Here is a 17,823-nt window from a genome sequence, read left to right as displayed (position 1 = left end):
GGAGCAGCATGAGTCGCTGTTCTTAATAAAATGCATTTGATCATGTTGTGTTTTTTATTTTGTTTTATTTTAGTAAGTGATGCTCAGCTCATCGCCTTGAGAGTAAACATTAACTAAAAGTTCAAGATGATATTGTGATGTTGCCAAAAACACATAATTGTCATCTGTTTCCATACAACTGATCTGAGGTAATGTGTCTCATCTTTGAATCCCTAATGTCACTAAATGATGCAGCTCTGCCACCTGCTGACTGTTAGCAGTACCTGCAGCGTGTCAAAGGTAATTAAATATTTTATTCTTTAATTGAAAACTAAAACTACATGGACATGATGGATTGGTTTTCTGCTTTTAGAGGCTATGATGGGACTATGACTCGTTTTTTTCTGATGAGAACACACGGAGACTTTCACTGACTGATCATTTTGATTTGGCAGCACCATTTATGTCAAACCCAATTTGACCCAGGCGACATGACTGTTCCTGCTGGTTACTGCAGACTTGGGAGAGAGCAATAACAATAATCCTCCTAATGAATCAAATCTGCTTCGCATCCCAGTCCACTGATTTGGGTCGACGGACGGGGAGTCTTTGAACACATCTCAGTGTGCCGTGTCGTTGTCAGTCTGGGAAACCCGAGACGCCGCTTGTGTTTTTCCTGCCAGTGCCCGACCGTGCAGCAGATTCATCTCCCTCTGCTGACACATTAGAGTCGTGTTACTGCCTCTGTGACCACTCGGTTACTGCTGCCTGCAACTTTAACCTGGATGAAGCGCTGTCTTGACGCCAGCCTCGCTCTCAGGGCATTACTTACCTCTCTGTCTTTGCCAAAACCTCCTCCGTTTTGTTGCTCCTCTGCTATCGTTGACAAATGATTCATTTGTAAGACCATGTGGAACCTTCTTTGTTATTATTACTATTATTTTTCATCTGATCGGTTATTTTCCCACGGATATTTCTGTATATGTAAGATGTTTGTATTCACCTGGAAATTATGACAAAAATCAAAAGGAGCTATTAATTACTGTAAGAAACGATACATTTTACAATTCATACAACGAAGAATTTTCACTATTAAATCGATGCTAAAAACAAGCCTTAAATAAAACACTATTTTTCAATATAATTTTATTGAATAAAAAGACGAGTTGACATTCAAGATTTTAAAATATAAATCAACCTAGGTTATAACTTCTAACCAAATATGTACTATTTACAAACTTCTGAATTTATAAATATGCAAAATAAGATAATTTTACTTACTGGGAGGTAATCTCACATAACTCTTTTGTATGTGTTGGAAATCCTTGAATGCCACCTGCTGTGATAAGTTGTTTTTAAACTTCCAGGATATTTTGAAGTGAAAAAATGTTCCAGCAGGTGAAAGGTCGATTCTTAGCGATTTATCTGTGCTGCAAATTGAACATTCAGTACAATATTTACAGTTAAATGAAAGTATTAAACAAAAGCAGGTTACAAGAACAAAACATGTTAAAATTTTAGTAGGAATAACCTTTCAGTGACGTCCGTCCATCCATTCATCCATCCAGACCAGACCAGACCAGACCAGACCAGACCAGACCAGACCAGACCAGACCAGACCAGAAGGTCTCTATAGTCCCTCTTGCACACTCTTGGTGTGACCAGGGATTTTCTTCCACTGGGAAATGGTGGGTAATCCTCTCAAAGGGAACATCCAGAAGGCGTCCTGACCATGAGCCCACACCACTTCACCTGCTCAAAGGAGGATAAGCAGCTCTCCTCCTGTATGACGAAGTGTCTTAACCTTTCTCAAACGCCGAGTCCCCACCGCGGAATCTAATTTCTTCATGTCCTGAAGCTCATTTTTCAATCCCCTTTGCATATCTCCTGTCAGGCGGCGATTCGCTAAGTGGCCGTGCGAGGCCCCATTCTCCACCTAAACAAGACGCCAAGTCAATTGAATGCTTCAGCTTCAGACAGACGGTGACTCCTGACCTCTAGGAAGAAAACTTTTGCTAATCTAGTCCTGCCACTTGCAAAAAAGAAATAAATTCTGTCTGGGTAGTAGTGTCTGGGTAGTAGTGTTAAATCAAATAGTTGATCTGTATTTCTGAGCCTTAGGAAGGGTTTGCCGAGCTTCTCTCTCCCTCTGAAATTTGTCCTGAAATTCCAGACCTGGACGGGAAGCTGGAGGTATTCATTACAGTTTAAGTCCTTTACTCTAATAGGGCGAATTGAAAACATAATTCATTATGGGTTGCAATGCATATTTGTGACTGGCATGATTCTTTTTTCAGTTTGATTTGACAAACCTGCTTCCCATGTTTTCTCTACAAGCCTCTGCGTCTGCCGTGCTTTTTGTTTACGTCTTGCAAAAATATACACAGACTTTGGATCTGCTTTAATGTGATTTTATGAGGCAGAAAAGAAAAGATATCATACATGACAGTAAAGAAGAAGCAAAATGATACATGAAAAAAAAGACAAAAAAGCTGACAGTTATGTTTTATTACTCTGACACCGCTAAATAAAATCCGGAACAACCAATGTCCTTTAAATGTAACTTAGTTAATAATAACTAAATAATGATTTAAGTAAAAAAAATGACTATCACAAGCAGAGTCATGCAGTGGGGATAGTTTTTCTTCAGCAGGGAGGATGAAGCTTGACAACAGAAAATGGGTTAAACTTGCTCCCATTTTGGGAATAATTTGCAGATAGGAGGGCATCTGGAATGCAATATTTTTCCTTATTAACTAATATTAATGTCATTTTTCTCCTCCTCTACTGTATAAAATCACTCATCTAACCTGGATGTCAGGTGTCAAAATGCAGAAAATCTCTTTTTCTTTCATTTCTTTGGATATTAACCTCATATTTCTCTCGGTGGAGGCGACCATTTGTTCTGTGAGAGCCTTGGAGAAAAGAAGGTGTGGAGAGCAAGTTGCGGACGCTTACGAGCCTGCGGTCAAGATAGGATTTCCTCCGCTCCAGGTCATGAATAATTCAACATGGGAGGCCGCGACTCGCCTCGAAAGAGAGCAAAAGGAAAGGATGTGTCTTTCTAGCGCCAGAAATAAAGAGGACGAGGCTGGAGGAGCATGGAGGAGGTGGTGAGGAAACGACCAATAATCTCCGCTAGGGAAAGAGGTCAGTTGGAGAGATCTATATGCCTGTGTGTGTGCATGTGTGTGTGTGTGTGTGTGTGTGTGTGTGTGTGTGTGTGTGTGTGTGTGTGTGGGTGTGTGGATGTGTGTGTTTGTATCCACATGGGTTGTATTAGGGCCGAACTGGGTTTTGCCGTGAAATCTTTCACAGCATCACGATGTCACTGCTCCTTTTCTGATTTGAGATTCTGACGTTGTTTGGAATCCATTTCCAAAACAACAGAGGAAGAATGTTAAAATGCATAACCATAGAAAAAAAAGTCAAAGGGCCCCAGATGGGAACGATCAGCAGCAATGCAGCCGGGGCCACAGCGTGCCGGGCGTGGAGGCGGCAGTCGCATCATTTTCACCTCTCTCGTCTTTTCTCTTCCACCTTTACTCCCGACCCCACCTGTCAGGACCGGGCCCCGCGCGCTACGCTCTGCCCCCTACAGTCGGATACATTAACCATGACTTCACCAAGCCCAGCAGCCCTGCATACTCCTTCCACGGCCGCATGAGCGCTGCCAGTAAGTTTGGGCCTTAAATCTGACTGCACATCTATCTGGAAGCAAAATTTAACAACATATTTAATGATAAAATTAGTAATTTAATGCCCCAGTGTTTTAAAAGCATCTATTACAGTGACACCCACTGCAGCAAAATGAGAGAAAGGAGCGCTTTTATATTTTCCAGTGATCTCTGTGGACTCCAGCCCTGGACCGAGGTACTACATCGGGGGCAAGCTCACCCGGTTTGGTCGGACAGAGACACCGTCCTACTCCATGTCAGGAAGAGGCAGACGAACCGGGAAGAGAGGTGAAAACAAATCAAGGAAGGCTGCGACTCGGGAAAGCATCAGACAAATCACTCTTTTTCCTCAAGAAACAGAAAGAGGAAGTGGCTTTTAGCAGCTGAGCAATAGGAAGTTGTGTCATTCAAGTGACCTGATAAAGTGTAAACTAGAGAAGGAGACAGGAGACTTCTGGTAACTTTGGATCGGCTGCAGAGATAATTCAAGACATAAAACCGTCAGGCTGTACAACAAATCTGTCCTTTGTGACTGAAAAGGAAAGTGGTAAGGAGAAAGCTGTTATTTAAAATCGAACGAAAGAAGAAGTCCCAGTTCAAGTCCACCACCAGACAGGAAGGCGAGTCTAAAATGAAAGTTTTTGGCCTACATGCAAAACACTTTGTGTGATGAGACACAAACACTGCAGATCAAGCCTGAGGACGTTATCTAAGCTGCGAAATGTGGCGGTGGCAGCATCATGCTGTGGGGATGAGAGGACAGACCTAAATACAGAGAAATCCTCACAAAATACCCGATGCTGTGCTAGAGGTTCACCGAACCAGCAAACCCCCTAGATCTTGTAATGGTTTAGATTAAAGCATATCAGTGTATGAGAGTCGCCCCAGTCAAAGGTCTGGCCTTTGACTGGGCCACTCAAGCCCAAGACTTGACAACTGATGTTGAGTGACACCCTAAAGATGTTCTGACAGAGATCCTGCTGTTTTGTAAAGACTAGATGCACACAGCTGGTGTAGAAAAACTGAAAAGTCAAATCAGCTTTAATAGCAGCAAAAGGCGATTTTACTAATGAAGTAGAATGTCAGTCCATGCTACACTTTTCAGGAATAAGTTTGCAAAAAACAAAGAAAAGAAAACTATGTATAACTTGTCTTCCACTTCACAAACATCCCCACATAATTTGATCCTAGTGAAATACAATGACATCAGAGGCAAAATGTGAAATACTTTAAGAGGTGTGAATATTTTCTTTTAAAATCCTTTAGCTTCTGAGTCGGTTTTTGTTTTTTCTCTCTGTTGAGTGACTCATCTAAACACAGCTTTCCCGTCACAGATGAGCCGTTCCAGACTCCGGGTCCGGGGGCCTACAGCCCAGAGCGGGCCCCTCCTCTGAACGCTCACCGCAGGCCCCCGTCCTACACGATCGCCGAGCGGACCCGGTACCGCTCTGCGGATCCTGTTCCAGGGCCAAACAGGTGAGAGCAGCATGCAGAAAACACAGAGGCAGCTATGAGGTAACAAAAGCTCACTCCTCTGTCTTCCCTTAGCTGGATTATTATCAGGTTTCTTTTCTTTCTGGTTTGGTCACAAGTGACTTTTAAGTTATTCCATTGAGACCAAGCAGCTGGCATAAATCATTATTCATTTCAAACATGGTTTCATTCCAATAAATGCACAATTGATGACGATGTAAGCACATTGTTTTGGGAAAAGTTTTTATATCCAACTATAACACAGCTGCTTTGCATTTAACATCAGTTTGAACTGATTAGAGGAGGATTGTGGTTTTGATATTAATGAGAAAATAGTCACCAAACCAAGAAATTCATCTTGGACTCAAACCAAAAGTGTTAAATGTAATCTCCTGACAAATATTAGGAAACACTTTGGAATATTTTTCCAAACAACAAAGTGTTAATAGTTTCCCTCGACAACCTTATCATTCAAAATCAAGCGTCGTGTTTCTCTCAACCTGAATAACTTTGTTTCAAATCCACCAGCTACACTCTTCCTGGACTGCTGGGTCCGCAAGTCCCCCACAAACCTGCCAGCGCCAGCTACAGCTTCTCAGGCCGGAGGACAGCCGAGGATCTCTCCAAAACACCGGGACCGGGGCAGTACGGAAGCACCGACCCGGACGTCTACAGGCAGCGACAGCCTTCCTTCACCATGCAGCGCCGGACCAAGAGGCTCAGCTACTCCTCTGCTGCTCCGGGTCCGGGAACGTACAGCCCAGAGAAGACCTACGGGCATCTCCACAAGTCCCCGTCCTTCAGCATGGGCATCAGGCACTCTGAGTTTGTTACCCCGCTGGTGGTGCATGTGGCCGATTGACTGAAAATACTTTGTGACATCTTGTTTTTATTCAAACGTTCCCTTCTCAGTTCAAGCAATGAAACAGCTGTAAAAAGATACAAAAATAAATGGGGTTTCTGCACTGTACAAATATTATTAATATTATTAATACATTTTAGCATAAATAAAACGGAACATCAACAACTCTCAGTTGCGTTGTTTCTACAGCTCTGGTCATAAATAAAGAACAGAATATTTTCTTGCATGTCAGTTTGCAGCAATCTGCCTGCATGAAAATGAAAGCCAGGGAAAGTTCCTATAGTTTTGTTGTCGGTGTTGTGATTTTTATAGGGGAACTCCAGTCGCTGCACTGCCCCAGGCCCAGGATTTCCTTAGCGCACACCTGGAACTGGTAGGTCCTGCCTGGGATCAGCCCCTTCAGCTCGGCCTTGGTGTTCTCAAACGGACCCAGCTGAGGAAAAAGAACAAGTCAGTCAAAAAGTGTCAGATAAACTCAAGCTATTGCTCTGCAGTACTACATGTGGTCTTGTTATGTTGCTCAAACAAACACGTCTTACACGGATCTGCATGTCTGTGTATGTGCACAATCACGCTTCAAGAATACGAAACTGAAACTGCTTTTGTACAGGAGAAGCATGACTCTGCGGCAACACTGATGTTTCTGTCTGCAGAAAAATTGGGACTTTCTCACTGAGGCAGACTCAACTTAGTGCTTCAGTCTTTTTATTTTTTATATGTGATGATTTGACTAGACCACTCCCCTGTCGAAATACGCAAGTGTTCGCTTTTTCTTTGATTCGTTCTAACTCTGAAGAATTAGTCTTGGATGGTTTAATGCCGATCTAGTGCATTAAGATGGGTTTTATTATTCCTTCAAGGACTTATGAATGTCTGATTTAGGTTTGTTATGATTCTACGACATTATTTTATGAAATGAAGACAATGTAGCTGAGCAGCAATAGTCTTCATTCCAGATCCATACTGCCGGAAGACGAACTGTTTATGGCAAAACGGGGAAAAAAAAGAAATCAACAAATTGTCTGGAATGGGATTTCCAGAAAATGTGAAAAATCACACTAAATAACTCATAAAATCACCAGTGACACAATTGTGGGCAATCATTTTGGTCTTTTTCTTCATATAATAAACTAAATAAACTAAAAACTAAAAGTCACCAAGTTAGTTAATAACCGAATTATTAGATGTCTGTTGCTATAAGCTAATGGAGTTCAGTCCACATCCTTCCCCTTTTCTTGTTTATTTATGTTTTCTGGTAAATAAATTTGTTGTGCCGCATTGTGTTAACTTTTAAGAGTTGAGGACATAACTGAACTGATTAGTAATTTGTTTTAAACGTAGCGGAATCAGCTTTATAAGCCAAAAATGTATTTAACTTCTGTCCCAAGCCGTTTTTAATGTGCTGACATTTTACATAAGTATCTATTTGGTGGGGTTTTCAAAACGTAAATAAGTGTGTGCATTCAGTGGTTGAGAAAAGAGGAAAAGTAGAGTAGTTATTCACAAAATACAGACAAAACTACAACTTCCTATTTTTATCTCCTCAAGATGGCTGTGAAACTATTCCAGCCACAGGTTTTTATGTTGAAACGATTACAAAACCGAGCAAGTCTGCGGATTTTGGAAACGAAGGGAAATTTAGAAGCTCTGTGGAACTTCACCTTCCACAGAAGACATGCGTCTACATGTTGCTGTCTTTTACCCAGCATGTGGTGATGATGATGTGTCACTCCCCCCTCTACCCTCCCCTTACGTTGATAAACTTTGGGCTGCCCCTGATTTCCCACTGGTACAGTATCTGGTACTTCAGAGGGAAGATGTCCGTGCTCGTCCAGGTGGGAGGAGGAGACCACTCCACCAGCAGGTTTTTGGTAGTGAGAGGGGAAACCCGGACATCGACAGGAGGATCTGGTTTCACTGTGGAGAGAGACGAGTCTTGAAATCTCGTGGATGATAGATAACGATGTCCTGTTTCACGGTCTGACCCAAATACGGCGGAAAGTTTTCTGCTTCATCTTTCTCTTCAGAAAGAACATAAACTTGTCACACCCTGCGAAAATGTTCCCCCTCACCAATGTCCTCCAGCATGAAACTTGTGAGATGAAAGCTGCTTCCCCCGGAATGAACCGCTGTGATGTTGAGAATGTATTCAGTGAGAAGTTTCAGGTTGGGCAAGTGACAGTGCCAGAGCTGCAAAAGAAGAAAAAGAAAGAAAGGAATATATTTAGGAACTGTGACGATTTGATGCAGACATATATATACATATATGCATTTGTCAGAATTGCTTTTTAAACTACATAAGCTGGGTAAAACATTTTTGGGAATCGGTCAAAATCATCCTCCACGCAGTTTTCTGTGATTTTGGCCCATTCCTCCTGACAGAGCTAACGACTGTTAGCAGCCTTGATCCACAAACCTTTTCAACTCTTTTCTTATCTGACTTTTAAACTGAATCGTAGTTTTATGCTGGTCACTCTAACACTGGCTTCCATTTGTTTTATGGACCCTCAGAATTTCCAAAACTTTTAATCAAAAATCTGATGAGGGATTATTTTTATTTTTTATTTTTTGACTCTGGAACTTTTTGGACAATTATTTTAACTCTGTGATCCTGTGGTAGGATGTAATGCTTTCTGCAGATGAACAAGTCTGTTTGGGTTTCATTTAGTCTGTCGTGGAAACCCCCCCTATCTGCTCCTACCTGCAGAGGTTCTGTGGTCAGAGCGGAGGGTGAAGAGCCGGGTGGGTCCAGGTGGCACGTCTTTGGGTCAGAGTCACCGTCTCGCTCGCTGTCAGGAGGAAACATCGATATACCTGAGGATTTGTGCTATTTTTTATTTTTATTTTTCAGAGCCAAAACATGCTTGCTGTCTACCTGTAGGTGGCGATGTACTGCGTTGGACGTTTTGCTTCCGGCCAGGAGCAAAACGTCATGTTGGGGTAGCTGGAACACCAGCAGTGCACTTCGGGAGTGAAGGGAGAATCTGAACCAGTTAAAAAAGAAAAGGTTTTAGTCTTTGTCATCAGCAAACCCCCTGATATGGTTTCTGTTTTTCTTTCTCCTTCTGTTTGTCTGATGTTGCCACATGAAAGGGTTTTTGTTTGACTCAAAGCCACTTTGCAGAAAATCCACAACAAGACGACAAAGAACATTTTCAATGATTTGATGAGGTGCAAACTAGAAAACTGCAGATCATTCCTCTCATCCAGATGCTGGGCAGGTTTTACACTGCGGGCAGAGAAATTTGGTGGTTTTTTGCAAACGATGGGTCACAAATTAGGACCTAATTTTGTGGTCAACCGATTGAAGTTCATTAAAAATTACAACATAGGAAGTGATAGAATGGAGAGCTTCCCTGAATAATAATAATGACAGAAGAAATCCTTAATCATTTTAGTTCACACTAAAGAACATTTTTTTAATATTAACCCTTTAGCCACTACATAGTTAGCACTTGCTAACTCTATATCTGCTGAACATTAAGAATTGGTCATAAAGCAAAGTGGAGGTACATTTACTTTGATTTGTCTTGTGATTGTGTGGTAATACATTTCTTTTAGCTGCACTGGTTTAATTGTTAATATAACTTCTCAGCTTGTATTAAAATACATAGAGTGACATATTGATCATAAATTTTGGCACACAATCTACATCGCTAATACAATCTGTTTTTAGGTTTTTGTCTTTATGAGATATCTGATCTAAAAAAAAAACAGTTCTTACTGAAATACTTGCTTTTCAGTAGTTAAGATCATAGTGATTTTTTTTTTACTCTTGTATTGTAGGAAGACAAGGTGCCATGGGAGATTAAAGCTGTGGCATTGTGAGTGCCACATACGCTGTTAAAAACATAAACGGTTCAAATACTTAAACAGCATAATCACAGTATCAAAACAATATCAACACAAAGACCCATGAGACATTTCTTAATCCTAACCCACAGAGAAATAACAATGTTTCTAGGGTGACCCTTTGTGACAACATTTTATCCGTCAAATCCAGACTCACCTCCTGAAACGGAAGATGCTTTGAGGAGATCCAGAGCTTGACTCCCAGCACCAAAAATGAGGATGATAGTTGCGACACACACAGTCCCAGCCATCAACATATCCACAGTTTTTGTCTAAATAGTTGAATAAATATGAATTACTGCCTTTATGCTGGTAGTTTTATGTTCTGCTGTTCTCCTCAGCCCAATGTGGAGAAAACAGAGATAATTCTGCCTCGCCAGTGAATTTTCTTTCTCTCTCTCTCTGCTGAAGCAGGAGCTTGTCTTTGTTCTGCTTCAGCTTGTCGCCGCTTTTAATATGACTGAGGAAAGGAAAGCGGAACCAGCTCAAAGACTGCGGCTTATCTCAGGAAAGAACCACTAAAGACGTAATGTTTCATTACGTCACAAACAGTAAGAAGCTCACAAGAATTTTATTGAATGTTTTTTTTTTCTTACAGTTCAAGATGTATTTGACATTAGATGAAGAAAATATGCAAATATTCACAAGTTATGGCAGATTTAAAATGATGGAAAGTCTCTGTGACATCATCGCCTGTACTCCCAGGTACCTCTCTGTCCGTGTTTGTGCGTTTGTCATCTCGACTCCTGATGAATGTCGCCGGCACACACACGCGGTCCAGCCATTCAGACGTTTTCTGTGTTGTCTTTGTGAGACCATGACATCTTCTTAGGAATCCATCCTGAGAGGGAGGAGCTGTGGAGGTTCCAGTTCAGGGTGGGGAGGCCCTCTCTGTGCACGCCGACGCTGTGGTGTCCCCCCGCGGAGGTCCGCAGCGACGTCAAGGCCTTGCTGATCCAGTTGTGTTTTGCTTCCTGGAGATCGTTGGCCAGGACTCCCTGCTGATGCTCCAGCTCCTAACGAGAGAAGATGGGTACAAAGCACAATGGAAATGCAGGTGACTGTTCAGAAAAAAGAAGTTGGTCAAAACCAAATTTACAAATCTGCAGCTCTGGAGAAAAATTAAGATCTCACTTCAAATGGGGAAAAAGTCTCTGATTTGACTTTTTATAGGGTATATGTTTGAGTAAAATGAACGTTGTTTTTCTATTCCATGAACCACTGACAACACGTCTCTGAAATTCCAAGCAAAAATCTTTTGTGTATTTGCAGAAAATGAGAAATGGTCAAAGTAATGAAAAAGATGCAGACCCCAAAATAATGGAAAGAAAACAACAATAATGTTTTAACATCAGTATTGTTAAAACACTTCTAACATATACTGTATATTATTCACAAAGTGTTCAACTTTGTACTAGTTTTTAGCTAATTGACACTTGTGACAACAACACAGGATATGCTTTCTGTAAAAAGCATACTTTGATTCCTGGAAATGAAATAATTTCCTGGAAAATTGTGAAAATTATTCCTGGAAATTAGACACAGTTACTGTACTTCAACTTTGGCAATGTCAGGATTTCTGGCTCAAACCCTGACCAAGGTGAAACTGCCTCAACTTCCTCTCTTGGTTTTCTTGCTGCAACACCATCAAAAGACTAAACCTCTATTTCAGATTATACAGTCACTTTTCTTTGTGTTTGCATCTAAAGGCTTTCTTTCATTATGTTTGCTTACATTACAGGTCGTAGTTTTGACCCTGACTGTTTATTTTGCTGTGTAAAGTGATTGTGTGACCTTTTGTGACTTTATGAGACTGTTATGGTACATTAACCCTCTGACAAGCTGTTAGCCTCCCGCTTCTCTGCACTTTGTCATCTTCCTACAGCAGATAAGGTGAATATCACTGACAAGAATCCAAACTAGGCGTCCGCCTTCCAGCATGAGTTCTCTATCAGCAGAAACTTTTGTGTTTCTATCGGCGGAGTGGAAATGTGGAAGAAGTGTCAGTGTGGAAACACAGGAATGCCCAAATGTCACCGTCTCATGGCCAACATGACGAAACAAGAGCAGTTTTGAGACAGAGGAACTGGACAGGATTTCAAGAAATTTCCACTTCTTCCAGTTGCATTTCAGAAACCCTGTTGGGGTTTTGTACTGTGATCGGTGTAAAAATCTCTGTAATTGGCATTAAAAGAGGCTTTTAATGCATTTGACAAAAGAGCAAAGAACTGAAATGATACTGATGGCTGGGTCGGGAAGCGGTCGCATGGTTTAACGAAGCTTTAACGGAAAACATGGAACGAGCATCACACACGATACTGTGGCGGAACTTATTTGCAAGTTTCAGAAAACTGGAAATGCTGCAGATCAAACAAGAAATAATCCAAGATGTGCAGCGATTACACAGAATCCCCCAAACATAAAAACAATATAAAATGTTTATTTTTTCTATGTATAGAAACTTATGTTTGATATATATATCAAACATGAAATAAGAGAAATCTAAGGTTTCCCCAAGGAAACCTGCCCAGGCTGGTGGTTGGTCACTAGGACGGTCATTCATCCAGCAGCCCGTTGAGTCTTTGAGTTAAAAAATATTTAAAGTGGACAAGAAATTTGAAAACATCACTTGATAATTATGTGTTATTGAAATATTGGAAGATTAATACCTGAACACTAATTATAAAGTCTTAAAAAATGCAAACCTTTTTAAAGAGACTTAAAAAAACATGAGCAATGTTAGGCCTGGTGGGGGAACAGGTAAAGCCTGGTGGCCCGCCAGGCTTAAGGTATGCTGGGGGGAATCCCTGAAATCTAACATTGGAGGTGCTGAGTGGGGGAGGGTACACTCTGTGAGAGAAGAAACATTATAACTTGATTATAAAGCTAAAAGAAAATCTGCTTTACGTAACACTGTCCCCTCGTTAATGTAAATCGAGAATTATGTTTCAGCAGGCTGAAACTACAAATGGGGAAGGGTGATACTCCATGTTTTGAACAACCTCAATATGTGTACTAATGGCAGATAACGCCTTAAAGTTTTAATCCTTATTAAAATCTTGACGTCTCTTGGCCGGTCTGCACATGTCCAGACACTCAGACCGTCAGATTTACCTGGATCTTGCAGTTGGCCTCCACCACCTGCAGCTTGGTCTGGGCCAGCTCCTTCTCCAGCTCTCTGATCTGGGCCTTCAGACACTCCTTCTCCTGGTCCTTCCTGTTCCCGTCTTCCTGTCGGGGGCTTTCGTCGGACTCCTGCCCGCCCGGTTGGGTCTCCACTCGCACCGGCGTGTCTGCGCTGTGACCTGCGGGGATGGATTCTGCAACGTGTCGACACTGGGAGCAAGTCTCTACTTTGCTCTAGAAGATTGACAATTAGAAAGAAAAAGATTGTACACCAAAAAATATAAATAAATAAAGTATGAGTGTAACATGAAAATAACATAAAAAGCAGACATCTGCAGCAAGAGTGGAGCACTCACCTTGAGTGCATCCAACTCCTCTCTGTGGGCGGCTTCCTGCCTCTCCAGACGAGACGTCAGCTGAGAGCAGATCTGAGAGACAAAGCATCTCGTTTCGACTTCATCAAACGAAACCTCTTCCCATCACACCTACGTACATCTGTGAGAACGCTGAAGGACACTCTGGTTGCACAAACAGCGTCATCAATTGCCGGTACCTGTTTGTAGTCGGAGATGATACCGGACGACTTTTTAATCTCCTGCTCGGCCCTCTCCAGCTCTCTCCGAAACACTTCCTTCAGCTACACACACACACACACACACACACACACGCACACACACACGCACACCCCCACGCACACGCACACACACACACACACACACACAAAATATATATATAAAAATATATATATATACTTTTCTTTCTTACAACAGCCTGCAATAATTTTAGACTTTCTTCAAAAAAAAACAACAAAAAAAAAATCGTATCACCATGGCAGCTTCTTCCTCTTTGCCTCTTTTCTCATCTTCAGTTGCCTGCAGTCGATGTTGGATCTTAAGAAGGTCTTTGGTTAGCTCATCTACTCTGTCTTCTGCCTGGAAAACATGAAAACACACTCAGATCCTCACTGTTACAAGCTTGTGTCATTATGTTTGCGATGCCTTGTAAAAGTATCCCCTTTACTCCTTCACACTTTGCAGGCATTCATTCCCCTTCAAAATGCAGTTTTGACACATGTGGAAGAAGGTGCTCTGTGTTTGTACCCTGACCCAAAACGTCAGGGTACAAACCCAGCATTAAGACGCACTGCTTTCCACTGAGCAACATGGTGGTGGTAGAATCATGCTGAGAAAGGAAAAGTGGTGAAAAGGTTGATGAAGCTCGATACAGGAAAGTTGTGTAAGAAAACCCAGTTTGCTATAAGTTGATCTATCTTGTAGAAACAAAATACACGGAAAGCTGTGGCTGTTCCTGGACAAACCTCAATCTTCTGACTGCTATTGTAAATACGGTCGGGCTGCATTTCAGACAGCTGGCAGAATCCACTGTGTCCCACTAAGATGTGACGTAAATGAGGTCCTGAAATGCAAAACCTTTGCCTTTCTTGGTTTGATCTTGCAATAGTACCTCGTTTAGACAATTCCTCAAAGCAACCTTGCTGGTGATTAGTCTGTGGGCCAAGCTATCGTTTTCCTGCTCCAGGCGAAGGCTGGCCTGCTGGAGCCGCCGGTTTTCTTTCTGCAAATTGCAGGGAAGAAAAAAAAAACTAAACATTGAGTTTCTGCAGCTGAAGAGAGAAAATTATATAATTTCAGAAAAAAATAAAATAAAATAGAGGACAGGAGTCGGTTCTGACCAAGTATTTGTCCACAGGGTCATCGTCCATGATCTGAAGCCGACTTTCCCCGAGTTTCACTTTCTTCGTGGGGACCTTGGAAGAAGAAGAAGGGGGAAAAAAGAGACACGTCTTGTTAATGTGGAAAACCTGCCACGTTTGGATGAGATGGAGAAATCCATCTCTCCCATAAAGAGCTTCGTAGGATGTAGGATGAGCTTGACAAATCAAGAACAGGCCTCAGAACGAGATCCAAACAAGGACAAATCAAAGATAAGATAAAGCCGAGTACATGGGGGACATGGTAATCTACAGCGCATCTGGGGAATTATGGAGGACGGAAGGGGCTTAAGGCAAAGCATGAAATAGATTTTCACATCTTAAATACCTAAAACAGCGAATCCAAGATCTTTTCGGGGTGTCGCGAATCAGAAATCTTACTTGTGCAAGAATTATGTTTGGCGTCGGGCTTTGTGCTTTGTCATGGGCAGTCAGCAGCGGCTCACGTGAGGAATGCACAGAGACAAAGTAAACTGAAGCGCTCTGCATAAACGTGATCTGTCCTCTTCAAAGTGAAACAGTGGATCAGAGGCATTGCCTGTCATCCAAAACGAAACAACAGGTTCAAAACAGAAAAGCAGGACTTTGTTTAGGAACTTAATAGCTAAAAAATATCTGTGCTTAACTTATCTTAACTCTTACAATCAGGAGTCTAAGTAGTAAAAGCAGATATGAAAAAAAAAGTTAAAAAAATAGCAGGTTACGTATTACATGAGTGTTAATGCTAGTTTCTCCAAAGATGCTGGAGCAGAGAAAGCCACTGCAAGCTTGTTTGTTTTTATGTTTGATTTAAGCATAATGTGGTTGGTATTTATCAAACTGTTAGTTTGGTTTGCATATTAAAACCTCAAGATGCAAAATAGGTAGAAGTGCTTGGATCAGCCTCAGCAGTTTTGAGGATGTGGACCTCAAGGGGAGACGCAAATGCAGAAAGAAATGGATGAAGATCCAAACAGATCGAAAGAAAAATGGCAAGAGATTTAGCCAATGGCAGGTCAGAGAGGGTCCGGAGTGATCAGACAGGTTCCTCAGTTACTGTGAGAATCCAACACAGTAACTCGCACGGCGGCTCATGTATGATGGTATGGAGATTTTTTTTCCTGTGTTGCAGAATAATGCCTATCGATCACATGCCAGGACTGATTGAATCAGATGGAATAAATCGTTACACGTAAAGATGCCATATTGCCTTTTAGGAAAATGCACTGAAGTGGCTGACACAACAAAACCAGACGTCCAAACCCGGCAGGAACCCGGTCCAAGGATTTTAATAGGTTGCAGACTTGGGTCGACATGTAACACAGGTGTAACATAAAAGTGGTCATGTAACTTAATATTAGTTAAATAATTCACGGGAAAGCTTCATCTACGAATGTTTTTCAGTTTATGCATAAATGTTTGAGCAGGTCAAGGAAACAATGTCATTTCTGTGGGCTGACGTCACATTCAGTCAAATCGGTAGGCAGAGCTCCCAAATGCAGTTGTGTGTATAAAAATAGAGACAGAACAAAAGTTTCATTAAAACCACCATTGTTAACTCTTATTGTGTTTGGGTGATGTAATCCCCAGGCCTGTGACGTGAACAATGCAGATGTTGGATTGAGAAACATATCAATAAATACTTGATATTAAATGACTCAGAGAGACAGAAATCTTGATTAGTCACGTCAGAAAGCGATCAAGTCCAGGCAAAATAAAAACCCCGGGAGAGTGAAAATATTCCAGTGAATGAAACTATTTAAAACCTGCAAGAGAGGAACAACCTGTCCTGTTAACCAACGTGCATTTTCATGCATTAACACCACAATAAAAATAATCCGGAGTGAATTAATCTTACGTTGAACGTAGGCCCCGTGTCAGCAACCAGACAGGCGAGGATCTCCTCTTCACTCATCTGCTCTATGGCGTTGGCATCGCAGGCCGTCACCATGGACACCTCCTGCATCATCGCGCCCGGATTTCCGTCGGCCCGGCCGTCTCCCGCCCAAACTGACCCCAACAGTCACAACGCTTCTGCGAAAAGCCCCCCCCGGTTCAAAACCCTAAAAGCCAAGAACGTCCACCTGCGGACGCAGGAGAGACTCGAGATGTGAAGCAAGTTCAGAACAATTCTCACCCCGTAGTTTTTATTTTGCTCTGAAGACTCACCTCTGGCCTCTTAATAGGCCAGAGGTGAGGTTGAAGTCCACGATTCCCGGAAGGAAAGAAACTTTGTTTGCAGTCCAAATGTGAGAAATCTTCACACAGCAACACCAGACAGGTCAAGTGCGCAGGTGTGTCACAGTGTGTGTGGGCAGCACCAAGTTCAGCAGGGTTTATATATGACCTGAGAGTGTGTGAAAGGAAAGACAGCCTTGGACACACCCACCATTGTGTTTACATTTCTTATCTCATCTGTCCTCTTCTCTGACGCACAAATCCCAGCTGTTTACGACCTGCAAATGTCCATTTAGCCCAGTTAAATGGTTTAAAAAGCATTCATATAGGGATAAGGAGGAAAAAAAATAATAGTTTTTTTTCACATGCACTTAGTTTCCCCTCCTTCCCCTTTTATTCACACTCTGACATGATGCCGTGTGAACCTGCTAGACTTGTCAAGTCAAACCCGCCGTGCGTGTAAGAAGTAAATGATGTGGCATCTGTGATATTTTTCCCAGGGGGTGTTGGTGCGGTGGCTCTATTATTGTCATGGGCTGAGCAACCAGACCGGAGAGCAAACAGGCCCGGCAGGTGAGGCGACGCATACCAACGCAGAACAACAGGGAAGTCTCTGCTGCGCCGCTCCACCTGCACGCAGCCCCCACTTTGATCCTGCATGCTCCAAAGTCCCACCTTAACGTGAGTTTCTCTTAATCTCGCCATTTGACTGTGAAGTCTGTCATTTCTCTCCAGGAGAAAGCCACTGTTTCTGTCCCCCAAGTCTCACTTCTCTTGTTGATTTTCACTTCTGTGTTTGAGTTTACTGAGGGGGGGGGGGGGGTTTCACATGTTTATCCCTTTGTGGTCAATTTGTTGTGCATGTAAATATATATCTGTGTTTCAGTGTGTCTTGTCCCTCTGAGTCACAGTAGGAAAAGATGCACATACATGCGCACACAAAAAGCCAAGGGAGACATATAAAC

The 17,823-nt window shown here is 42.2% G+C and overlaps 3 protein-coding genes across 4 annotated transcripts; 1 reads left to right on the top strand and 2 right to left on the bottom strand.

Annotated features, from left to right (window-relative positions):
• Positions 1–243: 243 nt before the first annotated feature.
• On the top strand, positions 244–6,010 carry odf3l2a (outer dense fiber of sperm tails 3-like 2a). 2 transcript variants are annotated; one of them, XM_055038668.1, is made up of 6 exons: positions 244–279; positions 2,872–3,129; positions 3,545–3,655; positions 3,822–3,944; positions 4,991–5,132; positions 5,658–6,010. In XM_055038668.1, exons 2-6 carry the CDS (start codon positions 3,081–3,083, stop codon positions 5,989–5,991), a joined length of 759 nt encoding a protein of 252 aa, XP_054894643.1. In that variant the 5' UTR covers positions 244–279; positions 2,872–3,080; the 3' UTR covers positions 5,992–6,010. The 2 variants fall into 2 exon arrangements, with proteins under 2 accessions (XP_054894643.1, XP_054894642.1); XM_055038667.1 differs by lacking the exons at positions 244–279; positions 2,872–3,129 and having other exon boundaries at positions 3,385–3,655.
• A 119-nt stretch (positions 6,011–6,129) lies between these two features.
• ebi3 (Epstein-Barr virus induced 3) lies at positions 6,130–10,112 on the bottom strand. Its single transcript, XM_055038669.1, has 6 exons — positions 10,001–10,112; positions 8,867–8,975; positions 8,693–8,780; positions 8,064–8,181; positions 7,745–7,908; positions 6,130–6,424 (listed from the first exon to the last, which is right to left on the bottom strand). Exons 1-6 carry the CDS (start codon positions 10,098–10,100, stop codon positions 6,269–6,271), a joined length of 735 nt encoding a protein of 244 aa, XP_054894644.1. The 5' UTR covers positions 10,101–10,112; the 3' UTR covers positions 6,130–6,268.
• A 283-nt stretch (positions 10,113–10,395) lies between these two features.
• Positions 10,396–17,672, bottom strand: LOC129365456 (rab GTPase-activating protein 1-like). The gene is made up of 9 exons (XM_055038666.1): positions 16,818–17,672; positions 16,539–16,714; positions 14,663–14,737; positions 14,434–14,544; positions 13,797–13,901; positions 13,523–13,606; positions 13,326–13,397; positions 12,958–13,203; positions 10,396–10,859 (listed from the first exon to the last, which is right to left on the bottom strand). The coding sequence occupies exons 2-9, from the start codon at positions 16,647–16,649 to the stop codon at positions 10,629–10,631; spliced, it is 1,035 nt and encodes a 344-aa protein (XP_054894641.1). The 5' UTR covers positions 16,650–16,714; positions 16,818–17,672; the 3' UTR covers positions 10,396–10,628.
• Positions 17,673–17,823: the final 151 nt, after the last annotated feature.

This window comes from Poeciliopsis prolifica, unplaced genomic scaffold (genome assembly GCF_027474105.1).
Source record: "Poeciliopsis prolifica strain line A6 unplaced genomic scaffold, Auburn_PproV2 SCAFFOLD013, whole genome shotgun sequence".
Classification (NCBI taxonomy): domain Eukaryota; kingdom Metazoa; phylum Chordata; class Actinopteri; order Cyprinodontiformes; family Poeciliidae; genus Poeciliopsis; species Poeciliopsis prolifica.
This window is presented reverse-complemented; position numbering and strand designations above follow the sequence as displayed.

Coding starts and splice junctions, on each gene's coding strand:
- odf3l2a (XM_055038667.1), top strand. CDS start 3,385: ATGCATAACCATAGAAAAAAAAGTCAAAGGGCCCCAGATGGGAACGAT. Junction 3,945..4,990: donor CAGACGAACCGGGAAGAGAG/GTGAAAACAAAT, acceptor TTCCCGTCACAG/ATGAGCCGTTCCAGACTCCG. Junction 5,133..5,657: donor CCTGTTCCAGGGCCAAACAG/GTGAGAGCAGCA, acceptor CAAATCCACCAG/CTACACTCTTCCTGGACTGC.
- ebi3 (XM_055038669.1), bottom strand. CDS start 10,100: ATGTTGATGGCTGGGACTGTGTGTGTCGCAACTATCATCCTCATTTTT. Junction 8,976..10,000: donor AGCATCTTCCGTTTCAGGAG/GTGAGTCTGGAT, acceptor TAACTGGTTCAG/ATTCTCCCTTCACTCCCGAA. Junction 6,425..7,744: donor GCAGCCCAAAGTTTATCAAC/GTAAGGGGAGGG, acceptor CTTTTTCCTCAG/CTGGGTCCGTTTGAGAACAC.
- LOC129365456 (XM_055038666.1), bottom strand. CDS start 16,649: ATGATGCAGGAGGTGTCCATGGTGACGGCCTGCGATGCCAACGCCATA. Junction 13,607..13,796: donor AAGAGGAAGAAGCTGCCATG/GTGATACGATTT, acceptor GTGTGTGTGTAG/CTGAAGGAAGTGTTTCGGAG. Junction 10,860..12,957: donor AGGCCAACTGCAAGATCCAG/GTAAATCTGACG, acceptor TTCTCTCGTTAG/GAGCTGGAGCATCAGCAGGG.